This window comes from Ascaphus truei, chromosome 2 (genome assembly GCF_040206685.1).
Source record: "Ascaphus truei isolate aAscTru1 chromosome 2, aAscTru1.hap1, whole genome shotgun sequence".
NCBI classification, from domain to species: domain Eukaryota; kingdom Metazoa; phylum Chordata; class Amphibia; order Anura; family Ascaphidae; genus Ascaphus; species Ascaphus truei.
The window spans coordinates 112213263-112232341 of NC_134484.1; the positions used below are offsets into that span (position 1 = coordinate 112213263).

At 39.7% G+C, this 19079-nt stretch overlaps 1 protein-coding gene across 1 annotated transcript in view; it reads right to left on the minus strand.

Moving 5' to 3' along the window:
• Positions 1 to 11944: 11944 nt before the first annotated feature.
• LYN (LYN proto-oncogene, Src family tyrosine kinase) overlaps positions 11945 to 19079 on the minus strand; it is a 103133-nt gene continuing 95998 nt past the window's right edge. Inside the window, exons 12-13 of the mRNA XM_075584238.1 lie at positions 14554 to 14685; positions 11945 to 13084 (exon numbers count right to left, since the gene is read on the minus strand). Coding sequence (XP_075440353.1) covers positions 12882 to 13084; positions 14554 to 14685 — 335 coding nt within the window. The 3' untranslated portion in view covers positions 11945 to 12881. The remainder of the gene's footprint in view (positions 13085 to 14553; positions 14686 to 19079) is intronic.

Genomic DNA, 19079 nt, shown 5'->3' on the forward strand with positions numbered 1-19079 from the left:
TAAAGGTATTTTTAGAATGTTTATTTTCACTAACATTTCTCAAGCCAGAGCAAATTCTTTCATTTTCTCTACTCTTGGAAGTGTAATATTCTGCACAATGTTATAATTTACAGAATTTTACTTGGTCACAGGACTCTTTAAATCTGCGTACCTTTAAGAATATTATGCTGGTGTTGGTTGTGTGAAGGCAAACACGTACTTTGGCATTTTTCTTGCAATGGATTTCACTTACAGCTGGGTAGGTTATTCCTTATTCCTTGATTAGAAAAAAGTGGATAGATGCTAAAATCTGTATCGGTTGCAAGGATTTAATACAGACATAAGAATATTTTGCACTAATCATGCCACAATATTTCTGTCCAGATACCCTAGTGTTCTTGCATAACTTTGTCAGCTTGGCAAATTGAAGTCACGCCTACTATAAGCGCACGCGACGGCGTCAATACATTTGTTTTGACGCGACGTTGTGTAGCCGGCACTAGCACGGCCTTAAGATCGTTTGACGCTTCTGGATGTCAATGCTGAGGGTGACTTTAAATTGAAGCCCTTACTGGTGTACCATTCTGAAAATCCGTGGGCTATTGAGGGCTACTCCAAGCATAATCTACCTGTGATTTGGCGATCAAACAAGAACGTTTGGGAGCCTATGATCATTGTTGAGGAAGTATTCACTATTTCATTTATTGGGAGACAGAGGCACCAGAGACGCGCACACACAAACAGTTAGTATAACTATAGAAGTGCAAATAGCTCAAACAGGCGTGGGTCGAGCACGCGCATTCTAAGTCAAACTTCTTTGCGTTTTGTCACCGACATTGGGCCTCATGCAGTTAGCGCCGATAGAAAAAAAAATCGGGAAGGTTTTTAAATCTCCATTTGACAGCGTTGCTATCACGGTATGCAGAAAGCCCCAAATACCAGTGATGGCAACAGTTGGAAACATGGCGAGTTGCTGACGAAGAGATGATCGGCCCTCTGAAAAGGGCTCATCCGACGAGTTGATTTTGCTGCAGAGAGATAGCCGCCTCTGCCTGCACAAATCTCGCCCGAAATAAAAATATTTAAATTGAATTACTAGTGTAGATGTGCAGGGGGTCTCCGGAGCAGAACCGTGTTGATTCCAGGTCCGGGGACACCCTGCTTCCTGAGATACCAGCACCCCATAGTGGGGCCTGTATCTCCTATGCATTGAAATGTCCTGGTCACGTGATGTGAGACATTTGCATGCATAGGATAGGAGATACCGGCACCCCATAAGGGTGGCAGGTGTCCCCGGACCTCAAATCAACGAGGTTCTGCTTCAGAGACACCCTACTCATCTACACGAGTAATTAAAATATGTAATAACCGCCAATACACAACCCACCCCCTGTGCCTCCACATAAAACCATTATTTATTTATTTTAAACACAGAATTAATACCACAGGCTGGGGTGGGGGGGTTCCCACGGATGTCTGGGGGCCCTCGTGTGGTCCCCAATAGGCTCCGTGGGTGTCTGGGTCCCAACGGGGTACATGGGTGGTCCCCGCGGGTGTCTGGGGGCCCTCGGGTCATCCCCACAGGTGTCTGGGGGCCCTCGGGTGGTTCCCACGGGTGTCTTCGGGTGGTCTCTGTGGGTGTCAATGGGTCCTCAGGTGGTGTCCGGGAGTCCTCGGGTGGGTCCCCGCTGGCCTGTGGTACCTTTCCTCTATTAAAAAAAAAAAATGGCCTACATTTCAATAAATACACGTCCCCCCCACCAAACACATATAGTACAGTAATGTGCAAAATAACTATTATCCAGACATGTAATAATAAATTATTTGCCCATTATTAAACACATTAGCCAGCATAAATAAATTAAATAAAAACCATTCTACGTACCCTTGCCAACATGAAGGGCATCCTCGTCAGCATACTGCAAGGCCATGTCCTCCGATGTCATCAACAATACATAAAAACAATACAATTTAATGGCCCCTAACCCTTTAATCACCTTAGCGGTTAATAACCGCTATAGTAATTAAGGGGTTAACCCACCCTGCCCCACCACCCACCTGGGAGGCCTAACCACCCACCCTGTACCCATTGAGTGGCATAGTAGTACATCATACCCATATAATATGGGCATGATAATTTACTATAGCAGTCAATGGTCACACTAATACAAAAGCATGAATGTCAAAAATACACAAGAATAAAACAGATACAACAAGCACCAAAACACCCAGAAACAAAAATTAAAAGCACTAGCCAACCAAGCAATAAACGACTAGCCAATCATAACTCATACCATTAGCCAAAAAATAAATGTAATACCTAAAAGCAGTAACCAACACAACAATTCATACAACCACTAGACAACACATTAATTAAAACCAGTAGACACCAAAATACAGCATTAAATAAAATCGTTAACCAATCTGTAAAAAGACAAAAACAAGCCATGACAATTTAAATTAATTTAATCAAAACAATAAAGACATAGAAAATAAAACAGTCAATAGAAGAAATGCATTTGCCAAAAAATGCATTGGCTATTACTGTATTCATCTGTACCTGTAAACAGGTCCAATCAAAAAACCTATAAAAGTACATAAATTCAATATTTATCTTACCTTTAGAAGCGTTGGACCTCCGAATCCTGGGGAATTAGCAAGCTCTCGTACCGTGACATCATGAAACTCAATCCAACGCCTTCCACCGTGAAGATCCAGGACAGGTTACAAAATTCTTCTTTCTGTAATCTTCCATTATTGTCTTTCTTAATCTGTGGGTTTTCCTTGTTTTTCTTTATCTTCTGTATTTATCTTCATCTGTTAATCCAATAACCCCATGTTAAATTCACGAAGTTGACCCGACGACTTCTTGAGCCCAAATGAGACGTCACTGTCTTAAATATGGCCTGTGACATCACATTTGGGCGGGAAATGGTTGCCACGCCATCTGATTGGCTGTGAAAACCATGTGCCCCCTTTTTTGTTTTTATGTGATGTCATGAAAGGGACTGAAGCCAGCCAATCAGAATGGCTGTGCTTAATTTCCCTTTAACATGTCACCAAATCAAACATGGCTGCCATCACATGGTCTACTACAACCAATCAGATTGGGGATATAATTATCACAATCTGATTGGCTGTAGTACCATGTGACTGTGACCATGTGGGTTTGGTGACGTCATGTTAAAGGGAAATGCATTCTGATTGGCTGGCTTCAGTCCCTTTCATGACATCACCTTAAAAAAAATAAGGGCACTTTCCCCTCTGTGTTGGGGTGAAGTGGGGAATGTATTACATATATTCTGGTCATGTCCGAAAATCCAATAAACATGGACGGAAGTGTTCGCCTTAATACACAAGATTCTAGAAATCACTGTCCAACACGACCCAGTATATATATTGCTAGGAAAACCAATGGCCAATCATTCCAGAAAAAAGGCTAGAGTAATATCCCAAATGTTAAACGCTACAAGATGTACAATTGCCAAAAATTGGAAACAACCTGGCCCCCATCCTAAACCAAATAATAAAATTTGGCATATAGTCTATATGGAAAAACTCTCAGCCTACCTGAACGGTTCTACCTCACAATTCTCTGAGATTTGGGCTCATGCAGGTTCCGTCATGCAGGTATATCCCCATACATAGACTAGAATGCTTGGAACAGAGTGATACATGTGGTATTGAAATTGTTGTTTACAGTGTTATATTGTTACAAATGCTGTCCCTCCCCTTTATTGTTTCATAACCAGTTTATTTGTATTATTGCATTCCCCCCACCCTTTTTTGTTTTCTGTTCTGTATACCCTATTGTTTATAATAAAATGATCAATAAAAAATTTAAGTAACAAAAAAAAAAAAATAAGGGCACATGGTTTTCACAGCCAATCAGAAGGCGTGGCAACCATTTGTGGCGATTTTTGCATTTTGGGGGGCTGACTCCTTGATAAAGCACAAACGCTGCACGGAACGGTTTTTTTTCCCCTTGCAGTTTTTATGTGCCAACAATAAACAAATATTTTTGTACCAGTAGAGAGCAGTCCAGCCGCATTTTTTCCCCCTTAGCTGGTGCACCGCCTCACAAACCTCTGAGCCACGTTACCACAAAGTGAGTACAAGTTTTATCTTCAGTACTCATTAGTACCACGGATAACTCCCTATGCTATGATATTGCAGGGTACCTGCAGGCTATGTGAAAAGATTTTTGAACACTTTGAAATTGCTTCAATGAGATTCAGTGTATTACATTGACACCGTGGGATACATCTTCTGAACTTTAATTATACTGCCTAGGATATTATTGTATGTGAATTCTTTCTCTGCATATATGAACTTACCTCAGGGAAGCATTGCTTGGGGGTCTTCACTCCCATTTTCTGCTTACTGAATAGCAGTAGGCTTTTTTGGCAATAAGCTGGCGATAAGGGACTTATCGCTGGTTATAGCACGAGGCCCATTGTGTTTTGAATTTTAATGAAAAATATCACCATTACATATAGGCATACCCCGGTTTAAGGACACTTGCTTTAAGTACACTCGCGAGTAAGTACATATCGCTCAATAGGCAAACGGCAGCTCGCGCATGCGCTTGTCAGCACGTCCTGAATAGCAATACCGGCTCCCTACCTGTACCGAAGCTGTGTGCAAGCGGGGAGACTATAGAGCCTGTTACAAATGTGTTATTTACATCAGTTATGCCCGTATATGAAGATTGCAGTACAGTACATGCATCAATAAAGTGAAGCACTACCTTTTCCCCACTTAAGTACATTTTCGCTTTACATACATGCTCCGGTCCCATTGCGTATGTTAATGCGGGGTATGCCTGTATACAATATCTGAGACAAAACAGTGGCCAAAGACAAAACGTTTCACTGAAAATGCGCGTGCTCAGCACACACAACTATTTTTTTAAATGATGTCGAATTTTATTATTGTTACAGTATAGAATCGTACAATTATATTTTTCAAACTAAATATGCTTTAAAAGGGTTTACTGCATTAAGTGTGATTACATTTTAGTATGACTTGGGGACAACTATTTCCGTAGGAACACATCTCAAATTATATAATGAAAGTAAATAGGGTTCGATATATGGCATTTCGGTGTACGGACAATGTTTCCGGAACGTCTCTCCATATATCGAGTGATTCCTGTATTAGATAATACCACCTACGGCAAGAGGCAGTCCAAGTGGCACTTCAAAAAAAAAGCAAAAACAAAAGAAAACACATTTGGCTTTAATATATGCAGCCTTTGATTACCTTTTTATTGAAAACTACCTACGATGCCGATCGATTTTTATTTTCCCTTGATCGAACAGCAAATATCCTGGTTTCATGCAATGGCTGTTTTTCCGTTTCAATACAACCTTAAATCAGTGAAACTCAGCAGGTAGAATATGTTCTTATATTACTACGGTAGCATTGCCTATTGTTACAGTTTGCAGCTCAAAGTGCTGGGAACATTTGAAACATATCACAAACCTGAAAGTGTTGCAAATATCCTCAACTGCTGGGGAGATATGCTAAAACCTGCTATAGAAATCAAAGGATTATCAGTATATGAAAACATTAAAAATAGCAATAACGTCCCTCTATGCACCCTATCTGGTATGAGACATCTGGGGTCATCTTGAGACGTGATCTCGAACGAATGCGAGTTCAATGTCACTTACTGATCGAGGCAATTCATTATGATAATGCTGATGTTTTAAGGTTGGGATGTTGCTTCACGATGAGTAAATATTGATAAAGGGAAACAAAGCATTAAATTAAAACAAATACCTGTCACGTACTGTTCAATATATTGTAATGATATGTACATGAATGCATTTCCCCTCCTTTTTCCTTTCTCTTCCCTCCCAACAAAACATGTTTAATAAAAATGAAGTATATAAAAAAAAAATAGCATACAGTTGAAATAAGAAAGGAAATTAAAAAAATATGCAAAGTATTCTCATACTACAGAACTGATTTATTAAAAAAAAAAAAATCATGTAGGACATTACTTGTATTGCTCCTTTAATGCAACTTTTAATGAGCTTTAATATACCATTAAATGAACTCGGTGAAGCAAGATCTTTGCTGATCGATTACAGGAGAATAAATCGAGCGTCCAGTTAGGTAATTAGTTTTCTTAAAAAGTAATCAAAGGCGGCATCTATTAAATAACAATAATTCTTTTTTTTTTTTTAAGTGCCGCATGACTGCCTCTAAAGTATCAAAATAATTGTGAACTTTTCTTAACCTTTTCCTAATTTTGAAAGAGGTAGAACCAGAATCCTAAGGATTCTTTCTAACATTATATATGGAGACTTCTGAATTCTTCAGTCGTCCCTCTATTCCTTTAATACTAGGACAGGTTTCTTTGTTGCAAAAATAAGTATTCTTCTCAGTTATGTCCAGGGTACGTTTGAACTCCAACTATTACATGTATATTATAAAAATGACATGCAAGGACGGCAGTCCTACAGAACTAAAAGCACTTAAACAAATGATGTAATGTAATTACATAAAAAAAAATGTGTAATGTACATGTAATGTAATGACATAAAAAAAAAATATCTCCCCATTTTACAGAATCTAGATTTTTCCTTTCCTATCCTTTCATCTGTTTAGAGCTATTCTTTGGTCCTAAAACCTATATTAATCACAAGAGATTAGAAAACAATTGTAAAAACATGCAGCGCATTCGGTTACCATGAAAATAGCAGTTTAGAAATGTATTGGGGGAAAAAAATCTCACGTCAATCGCCTACATTTAATGCATTAATGCCTTTGCCAGAAGCGCTTGAAACATACTACGTCCACTGCTGTCCAATAGGACCCTAGGTTAGGATTACCACATTTAAGTTTTTATAATACAGGACACCAAAATCCAGTATGAAAGTGTGATCTCATAATGAGAGGAACGATTTGCAAATGCTTCAAGCTGAATGATCTTTTTTTTTTCTTTTTTTTTAAATCATCACTGCTTTTGGCGGGCGGGAAAGACTCGCACTGAACTAACAAGTAGCAGTGGGAGAAATAGTAATGCCTACAAGAGGAGGTGTCATGATACAGTATTATGAGATGACCAGGCAGTGTCCTACATTTATTATCTTAATCATTTAGAAAGGCAAAATCTGTCAGGAAAAAAGTAACTATTACACTCAAATACAAATTTATTACGTTTTTTTATGACTGATTTAATTGCAGTAATCTTAAATTCGGACATTTCACATCAAGGCACTAAAATAGGAGACAATTATGCATCCCGGCAGACCTCTATGGGACAACGGACGAGTCAATGAAATTAGGGACAATCCCGTATATAAGGGATGCCTGACTACCCTATCCTAGGTAGGATTGCCACCGTAAAAATAAAGATGATGTGCTTTGAAACCCAAAAATCTGAAATAACTCAAATATTTTTTAGATAGTTTTGTACATTACAATGACGTCACCATCTTATCTACTTACTCGTTTAAAACCGGTCTACATCCTTACCAGTTGGATAATGTGAACACAAACAGAAAAGAATCAAGTGAAAATATCATGTAAAAGTGATACATGTGAACACACGTGTGTAATATAACTTATAATGCATTTATACAATAACTGAAAGTAGTGCTGATCCCGAAAAGTCCATAAACGAATGGCAAAAAAACAGAGATTCAGGAGCGCAAATAGATCCAGGTGTATATGAAAAATAAACAAATATAATGCAGTACAGTATTGTGAATTGATGAAATAATAGATGAATAACTCACTCACATGGTCCATTAGTGGTATAGGCAGTGCGTTTGTTCAGAGTAACCAACTCGTATATATGCATCTAAGCACTCTCATTATGGTGTCCATCAGAGCCAGATGAAGAAAGTAAGGGGCAAAAGGAGGGGGATCCCACATAGAAAAATAGAGAAGGCACTGATGGAACAGATTGCTTTATAAATTAAAAACGATAAAAAGTATTGCATTCACAAGAAAAATGCATAAGCAGGCGTTGAGACCACCCAGGCTCAGAATCTGGAAGAGACGCAACACTCCATCTCCCAACGGTGTTCCAGCTTGCAACGGCCGTTCACAGGGAAAGTTGTTAACCAGGATGAAGAAAAATGGTGGTGCACTGCTACAAAGATAGGGCTGGAGGCTGATTACAAAAATAAAAATGCTTTATTGCAAGTGCATAGTAGCAGATGCTACAAAGGAGGGTGAGTAGACTACTCACCTGGTGTTTGCACTGGGAGTTCTTTTATGGGCTTCCCCCCTGCATTCATTTTGAGTGCTGTCTCTTATATACTTGTCCTTTTTAGGCTTTTATTGTGAGCCATATACCCTGTCACTGGTTCCATACTGCTCATGAAGTCATGATATGATGAAGTCATCATAGATGACGAAACGCGTAGGGCGTGGCTAAGGCAGAAGAGACGCTACCCCACTGAGACCTTCGTTACGGGCTGAGACGAATGCACGCTGAGAGAGGCAAAGCCAAACAGAAGTGAGGATCCTTCTCCGTTTCCCCTGGAGGCGCAGCAGCCAGAAGCAGGCAGCTGAAGGTCCTGGTTCCCGGAGGGACTTCCTTCTACGGGGCACCTGACCGGGTGGACGTCACTTCCGGTAGAAGTAGACCGCGCAACTTGTGTGCAGGAGAGGACACCATTGTTGATCCGGACGCTATCATTGGCTTATGAGGGCCTATCTCATAACTGCTCGAAATACCGTTACACTTGTGAGTGGGCATTTGTCTGTTTTTATTGTTCCATAAACTTATTGTTATACTTTAATGCACTAGGTGTGCGCCTGTTTTTTCTTTTCTTCTATATATATATATATATATATATATATATATATATATATATATATATATATATATATATATATATTACTGCAATATGCACTTACAGAATCATTCAAATGAAATTCATAGGAGAGAAACCGTGTAGTCACCATCCAGGACCTGGATACCATCAGCGGGTAGTTCGAAGATAAAGTCCAAGGCTCTGGTAAAATGCGTCCGCATGGGCCAAACTGCCAAACAAATTGTATCTCCAATGATGTATAGAAAGATAGAATAATCTATAGCCAGATCAGAGGAGCAGTGCTTGCCCGGGATAAAATAACCTCCCGATATACACAAAGTGAAAGTAAGCTCCGCGCAACTCCGTCCACTGCTAATGACATCACCGCGTCACAACAGGTTCAAGACCTACCTGTTTACCGAGGCATTTCATTTATGAACATCAACCTGTCCGGCATTTAATAGCTACAGTACCGTCCCATCCTGTATTGCATCTTTCCTTGTGTTTGGTCTCTTTTATAACCTTAACGGTTTACTTTTTTCCTTTTTCTAACTGGGAAGCGCTTTGAGTCCCATTGGGAAAAGAATAATAACTGAAGTTATATAGCTCTACTAAGCGGTGGAGGGTCTGCTTTTTGCCGATTAGCATTCTAAACAAAGTTGCTCCTTACAGCACAGTTGGACTGATTAACTTCTACTAGACATTTCTGATGCATAATGAACCAAGTAACAGATGAACAAAATACCATCACCCATCTTGTAACTAAATAAACCCTAAATGTATTAAATGATGAAAGGGTTATTTTAAAATGTAGTCTAAAAATACCAGTACACATCTTGACCCTAATGTTTTATCAGTTTCCATGTTTTTACTTAGCGACACCCATAGCTTTTAAATGCACCAAACCCTTTACACACACATTTTATATTCTTTAAACCATGGAAGATTGTGACAGAGTCTGCCATAATATGTATTGTAGGTAATCAAGTGTTTTAGGGAAGCATGTATTGCCGTTTCATAGCGCAAAGCCGTCCCAGTTCCATCAGTCCTTGTGGTACTGTAATTAGACACACTGCACGAACCCAGCAATAAAAGCATCTTGGAATTTTTCTTTTTCAGTATTTATTTTAATGAATACATTTTTTTTTTAAACTATAGACAAGAATATGTTTTCTTTTGACCCAAATATAGTAGGACCTGAAAACGATGTAGCCATTTTTATAAAAATAGAACCTGGTACATCTAAAAACCCACACGATTACAACTGAATGCACACTCCATTCACCATTTAAATATTTTTATTTTATTTATTAAACATTTTGTTTACTAGAATACATGGTTACGTATAGCCTGATCAAAATGTAGAAGGAGAAACTGCCCTCACACGAGCTCAATGTGACATATTCTGAAGAGTACGACTAAACAAAGAAAACCACACAATTATTTACATTAGTTTGTGAATACAAAAAAATAAAATAAAAAATGTATGTCACTGCCAAGACTGTTGCAACTATTGCTTTATTAAAAAGCTTACAACTCAAGTAAAAGTAAGCTTAGTACATGCATACTTTTGAAGATCATAAAAAGAATGCCGGTACCGAATGTGAAATGTAATTGAGACATTTTTGTAGCTGGTTATGTTCCTGGTAACACAGCCTTGTTCATTTGCCTACGTGGGCTATTTTACAAGAGAATGTTCCAATCTTACAATTGAATTATAGTTTTGTTGTAGGTAAAATCTCTGTACAGAGGGACACTTGAAGAAACCTTTGAGGTTTGCAAAGCTCTTTGCACTAGAATTCATCTAAGTGCCTTAATGTTGGCCCCCTATAGGCATCACAGCCTACAAGAAAACAACATTTCTCCAGGTCCAATACAGCTCTTAGAAAATTAAACAAACAATTAAATGACAACGGTTTTTATGGTTGTTTTCTTTTACATTGACACACTCAAAATATATCCAAATATGTGCATAAAAACCATCTGGTTTCCTAGGACTTTTCCCTTCTGGTTTATTCTTGTCCGAGGAAATACTAAATGCTTTACGAATACCTCCCAAATGAACCATAGGAAAAAAACAATGGCTACTTCATTTTATACTAGTAATGGATGGGAAACAGTTATAATCTTAAAGGTGCATTAAAAATAATAATAATCAAAAAAGTAATTCCACACTGCTTCAAGTTACCTCCCAAGGATTTCTCCACAATTATGAATGGTGGTCTAATGTTTCTCTGATGAACGCAAGGTAAAGCTCAACCCCCTTATAACGCTGCGCTTGGGGTCCAAAGAATCACATCGCGCTATAAGCGGATCGCATTAGAAATAAGGTACAATTGTATGCACTGTATAACAAAGTAATTAAGATACCAATAATCGTGTTGTAAAGTATTCATAAATACGAAAATTGGGAGCCACGCTTGCATCGCGTTATAAGCGGATTCGCGTTGTAACGGATCGTGTTATAACGGGGTTGAGCTGTACTTTGCAAGACAAACCACTTTATTGCAATTTATTTCTTTAATAGGTTTGAAACAGTCATTGCTGTCTCGGAGTTCTACATTTCTACTTCTTTAGGGCCCTGCAATATATTTGAACCCGCACTGAAAAAGTGCACTACAGTAACTCGACAAAAACTAAAATATAGTATATAATTATAATCACTGCTGCCCTAAATAATGCAAGCATAATGGTCCCAAAGCATGTTTCATGTTATAGAGCAGAGGTGGCCAACTCCAGTCCACAAGGGCCCCAACATGCCAGATTTTAAGGATATCCCTGCTTCAGCACAGGTGGCCAATCAGTGGCTCAGTTGTTGACTGAGCCACCTATGCTGAAGCAGGGATATCTTAAAAACCTGAACTGTTGGTGGCCTTTGCGGCAGGAGATGGCCACCCCTCTTTCAGAGAATAGGAATAATGACGACAAGGCACGCCTCAAGCAGGCGTGTTTTAACATACAGTACAGTACACTTGAAACAGATCAAAACAGACCTTATTTCTCCTTCACTAAAACCCCTTTTTGCAGATCTACCATTTTTTTTATTATATATATTTGAACCAGTTTAGAACATTGTATTGGTGTCAATCCTCATTTAACTCCTTGTGACACTGGAGGAAATGCTGCTTAGTTTCCTAAGGCAGGCAGCTGTTTATTAACGTACAAACATAACTGCCTCATAGTAACACACCGCACTGTTTATTTACATGTACATGACATTTACAGATCAAATGAAAGGCTTTTTCAACTTTCATGTATAAAATATATATTCATACACATCTCATGGGCAGCCAGTCTAAAAGAGACACTCTTATACTGGGATCAGCCCATTTTACCACCAAAACAGTACTTCAGCTACAGTACATCCTGTCACCCTGTGTGCTGAAAAAGGATGACACGTCTGCACGCTGCATGAAATATTTGTCTATTCGATTAACTATAATGCTATTTTCTTGTATTTGTTAGGTCGCAAAGATGATTATACACAAAATATGCTCTACATAGAAAATCTGTAGGTTGGTTTGTGTATTCAGAATCAGACAATATCGTCTCAGGGTTCCAGTAAATGTAAAAGACGATATTATTTAAAGCATCTCTTTAATTTCAACAGTACCTTATTGTTTTCTTGGCTTCATGTGACACATCACAAGCTTAGAATATCAGCGCTGTGATCACAATTACAGCCCAAAACCTCATCACAAGTACTGCATGTTTTTGGAGTGCATGGAGTAATACGTTTGGATACTTAACCAGTGATGTGTCAGAGGCATTTTTGTGTTTTTTTAGTTCGGTCAATGTCTACAATGACCAAAGGCGCATTTTGAACACCCCAAAATGCATATTGAAATCAATATAAGTGTACAGAGAGATGGCTCTTATGTACATATGTTTTATTGATTTCAGAAATGTGACTAACAACTGTACATCACCCGTATACTTAAAGTGGCACAAATCAAATAACCATGGTAAAGAAAGATATATATTACTGAACTTAATTATTCCATGATGGGCTTTTCTATTTTTACAGTATTTGCAGACTTTCCATGTGCTTGAAAGAGGAAACGGAGTTGGTTAATCCATTCTTCTTTTGCATCATACAATAGCAAGAAAGTGGTGTGTCTATGGTTGCTGTTGATATTGTGCTTCTGTTGCGGTGTAGAAATCATCCAGCACACTCTGTAAATAATCAAATGTTGGTCTCTCCTCTGCTTTCTCCTTCCAGCACTGTTTCATTATGTCATATAGCTCTTCAGGGCAGGCCTCCATGCGCGGCATCCGATAGCCCTTTTGAAGGGCTGACATCACATCAGCATTACTCATCCCTGGAGAGGCAAAAGGAAGGCATGAGGGAATCTTCCTGAACACTTTGCATGCTGCAGCCGGTGAATAGACAACTGTCTACTGCATGGGTGGGCAACTCCAGTCCTCAAGTCCACCAACGGGTCATGTTTTAAGCAGATCCCTGCTTCAGCACAGGTGGTTGAGTCAATGACTGAGCCACTGATTGAGTCACCTGTGATGAAGGAAGGATATCCTTAAAATCTCACCCGTTGGCGGCCCTTAAAGACTGCAGGTACCCACCCGTGGTCTACAGCCCAAGGCTTCGTCCCCGGTGGCTGCGACTGTTTGCACCCTGCACACAAAGTACAGCCCTCTATGGGGCAGACCCCAGTCGGCGTGTGTGCATGCGCGTACAAAGCATGATGTGCCACCGCCTTTGCAAAAGACAAGATTTTTGTCTATTGGCACTGGGCGGCCGAGCATTGGCCATGTCACGGCGGTGGGTCAGCCAATGAGGGCGAACCAGCCACGTGACATCATGGCCACGCCCCCACCACCTCATCGACTGGAGTCGATCAGGTGGTGCTGATGCAGGGAACGAGCGCCGCCAGGCACCCCCACACGTGCACCGAGGCAGTCGCCTTAAAGAAAAAAACAAACGTCTCTGAAATGGAAGTGTTCTCTAACAAATGTAGGAGCGGTTTTGCACTAATGCTGCAAGGGTTATGCAGTATGGAGACTTGAATAGTTTATTTGGTCTTGAATACACAAGTGTGTTGGTTTCATTCCAGCACATCATTGAAATCTACCTTTGCCTCAGATTATACACTTGTAATCAAGTAATGATGATCCTCTTTCCCTTTGCAGGCTGCTGTGCAGGTCACAGCACAGAAATGTGTTGCCAGGATACTACCCTAAGAAATTGCTATTAAAGTAGCAAAATGTGAAATCTTATGTTTTACTCTTTTCTAAACATAATCAGCGTTCTAGTATTTGATAATACATACTGCATTAAAAAAAAATATACATATATATTTATTCAATATAAGGATACATTGTAGCTGCTGCGTTATGCTGACTGACGCAACCATTATGTTAGGAACACATAAGGATTTTGACAGACTTGTACCAAACGATAGCCAGCTTAGTAAGAATGTAGAATTATACATTTACAGAATGTAGAATGCTTTATAAATACAAATAAAAAATAAATTAAAATAGGAGGGGGGGGGGGGGGAGGTTGGTGGGGAATGTAGAATTGCTATTTTAAAGCACACAGGCATTGTCGCCAGGATTTCAATGTGAGCATGTCCCCTCCCCCCTCAGCAAACATTCAATAAAAAGGAAGCAGAGGGAATATGTGGCTAAACAGGCCATGTCCTGAGAGCTCCTAAACCCGTGTCTCTAAAAGAATGAGACATGGCATACATGGCAGGGCTGTGATCTAGAACAACCTCTACAAGTTCTGCCAATAGCACAACCAGCCCTTCTAATGGTTGGTTTTCTTTACCTGGATAGGGGATTTTTCCATATGTAATTATTTCATATTGTAGAACCCCAAAGGACCACACATCCGACTTTATTGTAAAGGAGCCAAAGTTGATTGCTTCTGGAGCAGTCCACTTGATGGGGAATTTTGCACCTAAAAAAATGAAAATATTACATTTCAAAACATCTCACATTTACATGGAAGCATACAAGATAATACTATGTAGCAATCGAGAAAAGGTTGTCCCAGCTGGCTTTATGCCTGGCATAATACAATAAGTTTATCAGGTCTAAGTGAACTGCCACCACCACAATCATGGAACACAAGACAACCACGATCATGGAACACAAGACAACCACGATCATGGAACACAAGACAACCACGATCATGGAACACAAGACAACCACGATCATGGAACACAAGACCGCAACCACGATCATGGAACACAAGACAACCACGATCATGGAACACAAGACAACCACGATCATGGAACACAAGACAACCACGATCATGGAACACAAGACAACCACGATCATGGAACACAAGACCGCAACCACGATCATGGAACACAAGACAACCACGATCATGGAACACAAGACAACCACGATCATGGAACACAAGACAACCACGATCATGGAACACAAGACAACCACGATCATGGAACACAAGACAACCACGATCATGGAACACAAGACAACCACGATCATGGAACACAAGACAACCACGATCATGGAACACAAGACAACCACGATCATGGAACACAAGACAACCACGATCATGGAACACAAGACCGCAACCACGATCATGGAACACAAGACAACCACGATCATGGAACACAAGACAACCACGATCATGGAACACAAGACAACCACGATCATGGAACACAAGACAACCACGATCATGGAACACAAGACAACCACGATCATGGAACACAAGACAACCACGAACATGGAACACAAGACAACCACGATCATGGAACACAAGACAACCACGATCATGGAACACAAGACAACCACGATCATGGAACACAAGACAACCACGATCATGGAACACAAGACAACCACGATCATGGAACACAAGACAACCACGATCATGGAACACAAGACAACCACGATCATGGAACACAAGACAACCACGATCATGGAACACAAGACATACAATTTTACACACAAATTAAATTGACTTGGTCACTGAAGATAGGATATCTATCTATATGCTAGAGCTTAAATAGTTAACAGAAAAAGCAGAGAAAATACACAGAAATGCAATGTTTATTTATCTAGAAGTAGCAAAGTCATTAATACAAAGGGATCTTAGTGAAATACAGCGAGAAAATTTAGGGAGTAGAAAGAATGAGGTATGCGTCCTTGGTATGTTTAAAGAGGCAGAAAGTTGGTAGAGAACATATGAAAGGGAATGAGACAAGGAGTGTTATGCGGTGAAATATAACATATTTGAAAGAACAGTTGCAATTGGAAAAAACACGTACATAAACCATATTTTAGAAATCCGGACAAGAGCATATTAAGTAGGTGTGTGATCCTGTGTATTGAATTTAGAATTACTTGGCACTTGTGCTGTCTAATTCTCCATTAATAACTTGCTGGATACCTGTGCTGTAATCCCTATAAAGAAGGATGCTGTGATGCTGTATATCGGTCTCTGAATAAATAATGGAACAAAAGAATTCGATCCATAGATTTATTGACTAAGGTGACATCTTAACTTCAAGATAGAGAAGGACCTATCTTATCGTCCCATAAAATTGTCAGCAGGTTCCTCCAGCTCAGGGGTGCGCAAACTGGGGGGCACAAGATTTTTCAAGGGGGTGCGCTGGTTGCAGAGGCTCCGCGCTCTTCCCCCAAGGGATTTAAATTAATGCCGGGGGGATTGCGTGAGGCCTCTGCAACTTCACTTACCTTGTCTTCGGTGACGTGTCACCATGGCAACGCAGCATCAAATGATGCCGCGGGGTCACGTGACCCCGCAGCGTCATTTGACGGACCCCGCAGCGTCATTTGACGCCGAAGCTAAGGGAGGGGGTAGGGAGGGGTGTGTGTGTGAGCAGGGAGGGAAGCAGGCAGGGGTGCGCAACAGGGAAAGATTGAGCACCCCTGCTCCAGCTAATGAAAGCACACCAAAAAAAAATAAAATCAGAGTAACGACATTACAAGACACCAGTGCATTAGTCAACAAAATGAAATATGAAATATGGGTCATTACTGCAATGCAGTGTGTACAGTAACTAATGACCACTTTAACACGTCCACATTCCTTCCTACTTTAAAAAAAATTATTATTATATGATCACATTTGTCTGCATCCATTGACGTCTCCAGAGTTTAAATAAACAAAAACGAACTGTTTCGTCAAACTAACAGGACTATTTGAAGAAGTCTTAATTCAGGGCTCAGCATCACAGTCTTGTGAGTTTAGACACAAGACCACTACGTCTTCCATCATCTAATTTGCAAATACTGGCGTTTGTTTGCAATCGTACACCGTGCACAGTAACAAGCAGCAGCATTGCTGGAACAAACTGTGTGTTTTGGAACTTTGACCATAACATGATGCATTTCATTGTAGAGAACACTATGAAACTATGGATATTATGTGACAATGAATTTTAGAGAACATTGAACTAAAAAATAAGGATTTTTTTTGGTATGTTGTATGGTTCAAAGTAAAGCCTGCTGTATCCCCATGCTGTATACTAAAGCCTGCTGTATCCCCATGCTGTATACTAAAGCCTGCTGTATCCCCATGCTGTATACTAAAGCCTGCTGTATCCCCATGCTGTATACTAAAGCCTGCTGTATCCCCATGCTGTATACTAAAGCCTGCTGTATCCCCATGCTGTATACTAAAGCCTGCTGTATCCCCATGCTGTATACTAAAGCCTGCTGTATCCCCATGCTGTATACTAAAGCCTGCTGTATCCCCATGCTGTATACTAAACAAATGCTTATGCTGTGCTGGAAAAAAAAATGGTGTGTACAACTTCCATAAGAGAGGGGATACTCTCTGACACTATCCACTGCTTGCTAATATCTTCTGTCTAGTAAGTAGGGTGTTCACCGTGTGCTGCAGAGTATTACTGGATTTGTGTATGGAATTAGTTTCCATTTGTTTTTTTATATTTTTAATAAATGTATTCATCACCTGCTTTGTTTTTGAGGCTTCTACTTAGTTTGATTTAATTTAATTTATTTTTGTTAGGTTGTTATTTGTTATACAGGCTGTCCTCGGTTATCCAACGGAATCCGTTCTGGAAGTAGCGTTGGATAGTGAAACCGTTGTAAAGTGAGTCCTATGTTAATCGGTGACGGTCAGCGTCGGATAACGCATTCCGGCATCGAAAAACTGCCCACAGGGTTGCATTGTAAAGCGTTGGATATGCCATTCGTTGTAAAGTGAAACGTTGGATAACGAGGACTACCTGTATCTCTTTACAGTATTATGATGTGTATTTTTTTCTTTCATTACATGTATTTGATTTAATACTACATCCATCATCATGGGAATCCACAAGGACATTCACCGTGTGGTACTGTACATCACTGAATAGTATTGAATTTTCAGTACAGGCAGTCCTCGGTTATCCAACGGAATCCGTTCTGGAAGTAGCGTTGGATAGTGAAACCGTTGTAAAGTGAATCCCATGTTAATCAGTGGCGATGAGCGTTGGATGACGCATTCAAGCGTCGAAAAATGGCCCTTCGGGTTGCATTGTAAAGCGTTGGATATGCCATTCGTTGTAAAGTGAAACGTTGGATAACGAGGACTACCTGTACTAATTTAAGGCGCCAAATTTATCTTTATTCCCAATTGTTTGCGTCTGACCAGGTGGCCTTGTTTTAGTAATTTGGCAGCTGCCCAGCATTTATTTATATATGTGATTATTTAGGGTTTTTTCTCTTATCAAACAATTTAGTGCTATATAAATTAACATTGTCTGTTAGTGTTAGCGCTATCATAATGAAACTGCAAGAAAAAGGAAATGAAGTAATAATTCATGAAGAACTGGGCATTACTTGGCTGTTCAGGCCCCGGAGTTAAAGCCCAACTAACGTATCATTGGCCAAGTAATCTCATGTTTGTAGAGGATTACTACTAAAAAGGCCTAAATTAGTTTTATCTGCTTATTATATTCCTAATTTAGCGGTTACTGGGTCTTGTCCGTCTGTCAGTAATGCCCAGAATTCAGACAGAACATTTTGGTTTCTGAATACGCTAAAATGTATCCCACAGCTGTTTACCACAATAAACTTTCATTTTATGGAAATGTTTGTCTAAATATCAATGTATCCCCTGTATTTAAAATGATTTTAATCTTTTTTTGCGCCTGCCAGTTATTTATTTAGAAAATATTTTACCAGGAAGTAATACATTGCGAGTTACCTCTTGTTTTCAAGTACGTCCTGGGCACAGAGTTATGATGACAAATCCATGGTTATATAGAACGTATAACACATTTCATTTAATGTAAAGACACTGCATGAACAGTTAAAGATAATATATATTATAGGCGTATGTAACAGTTACAG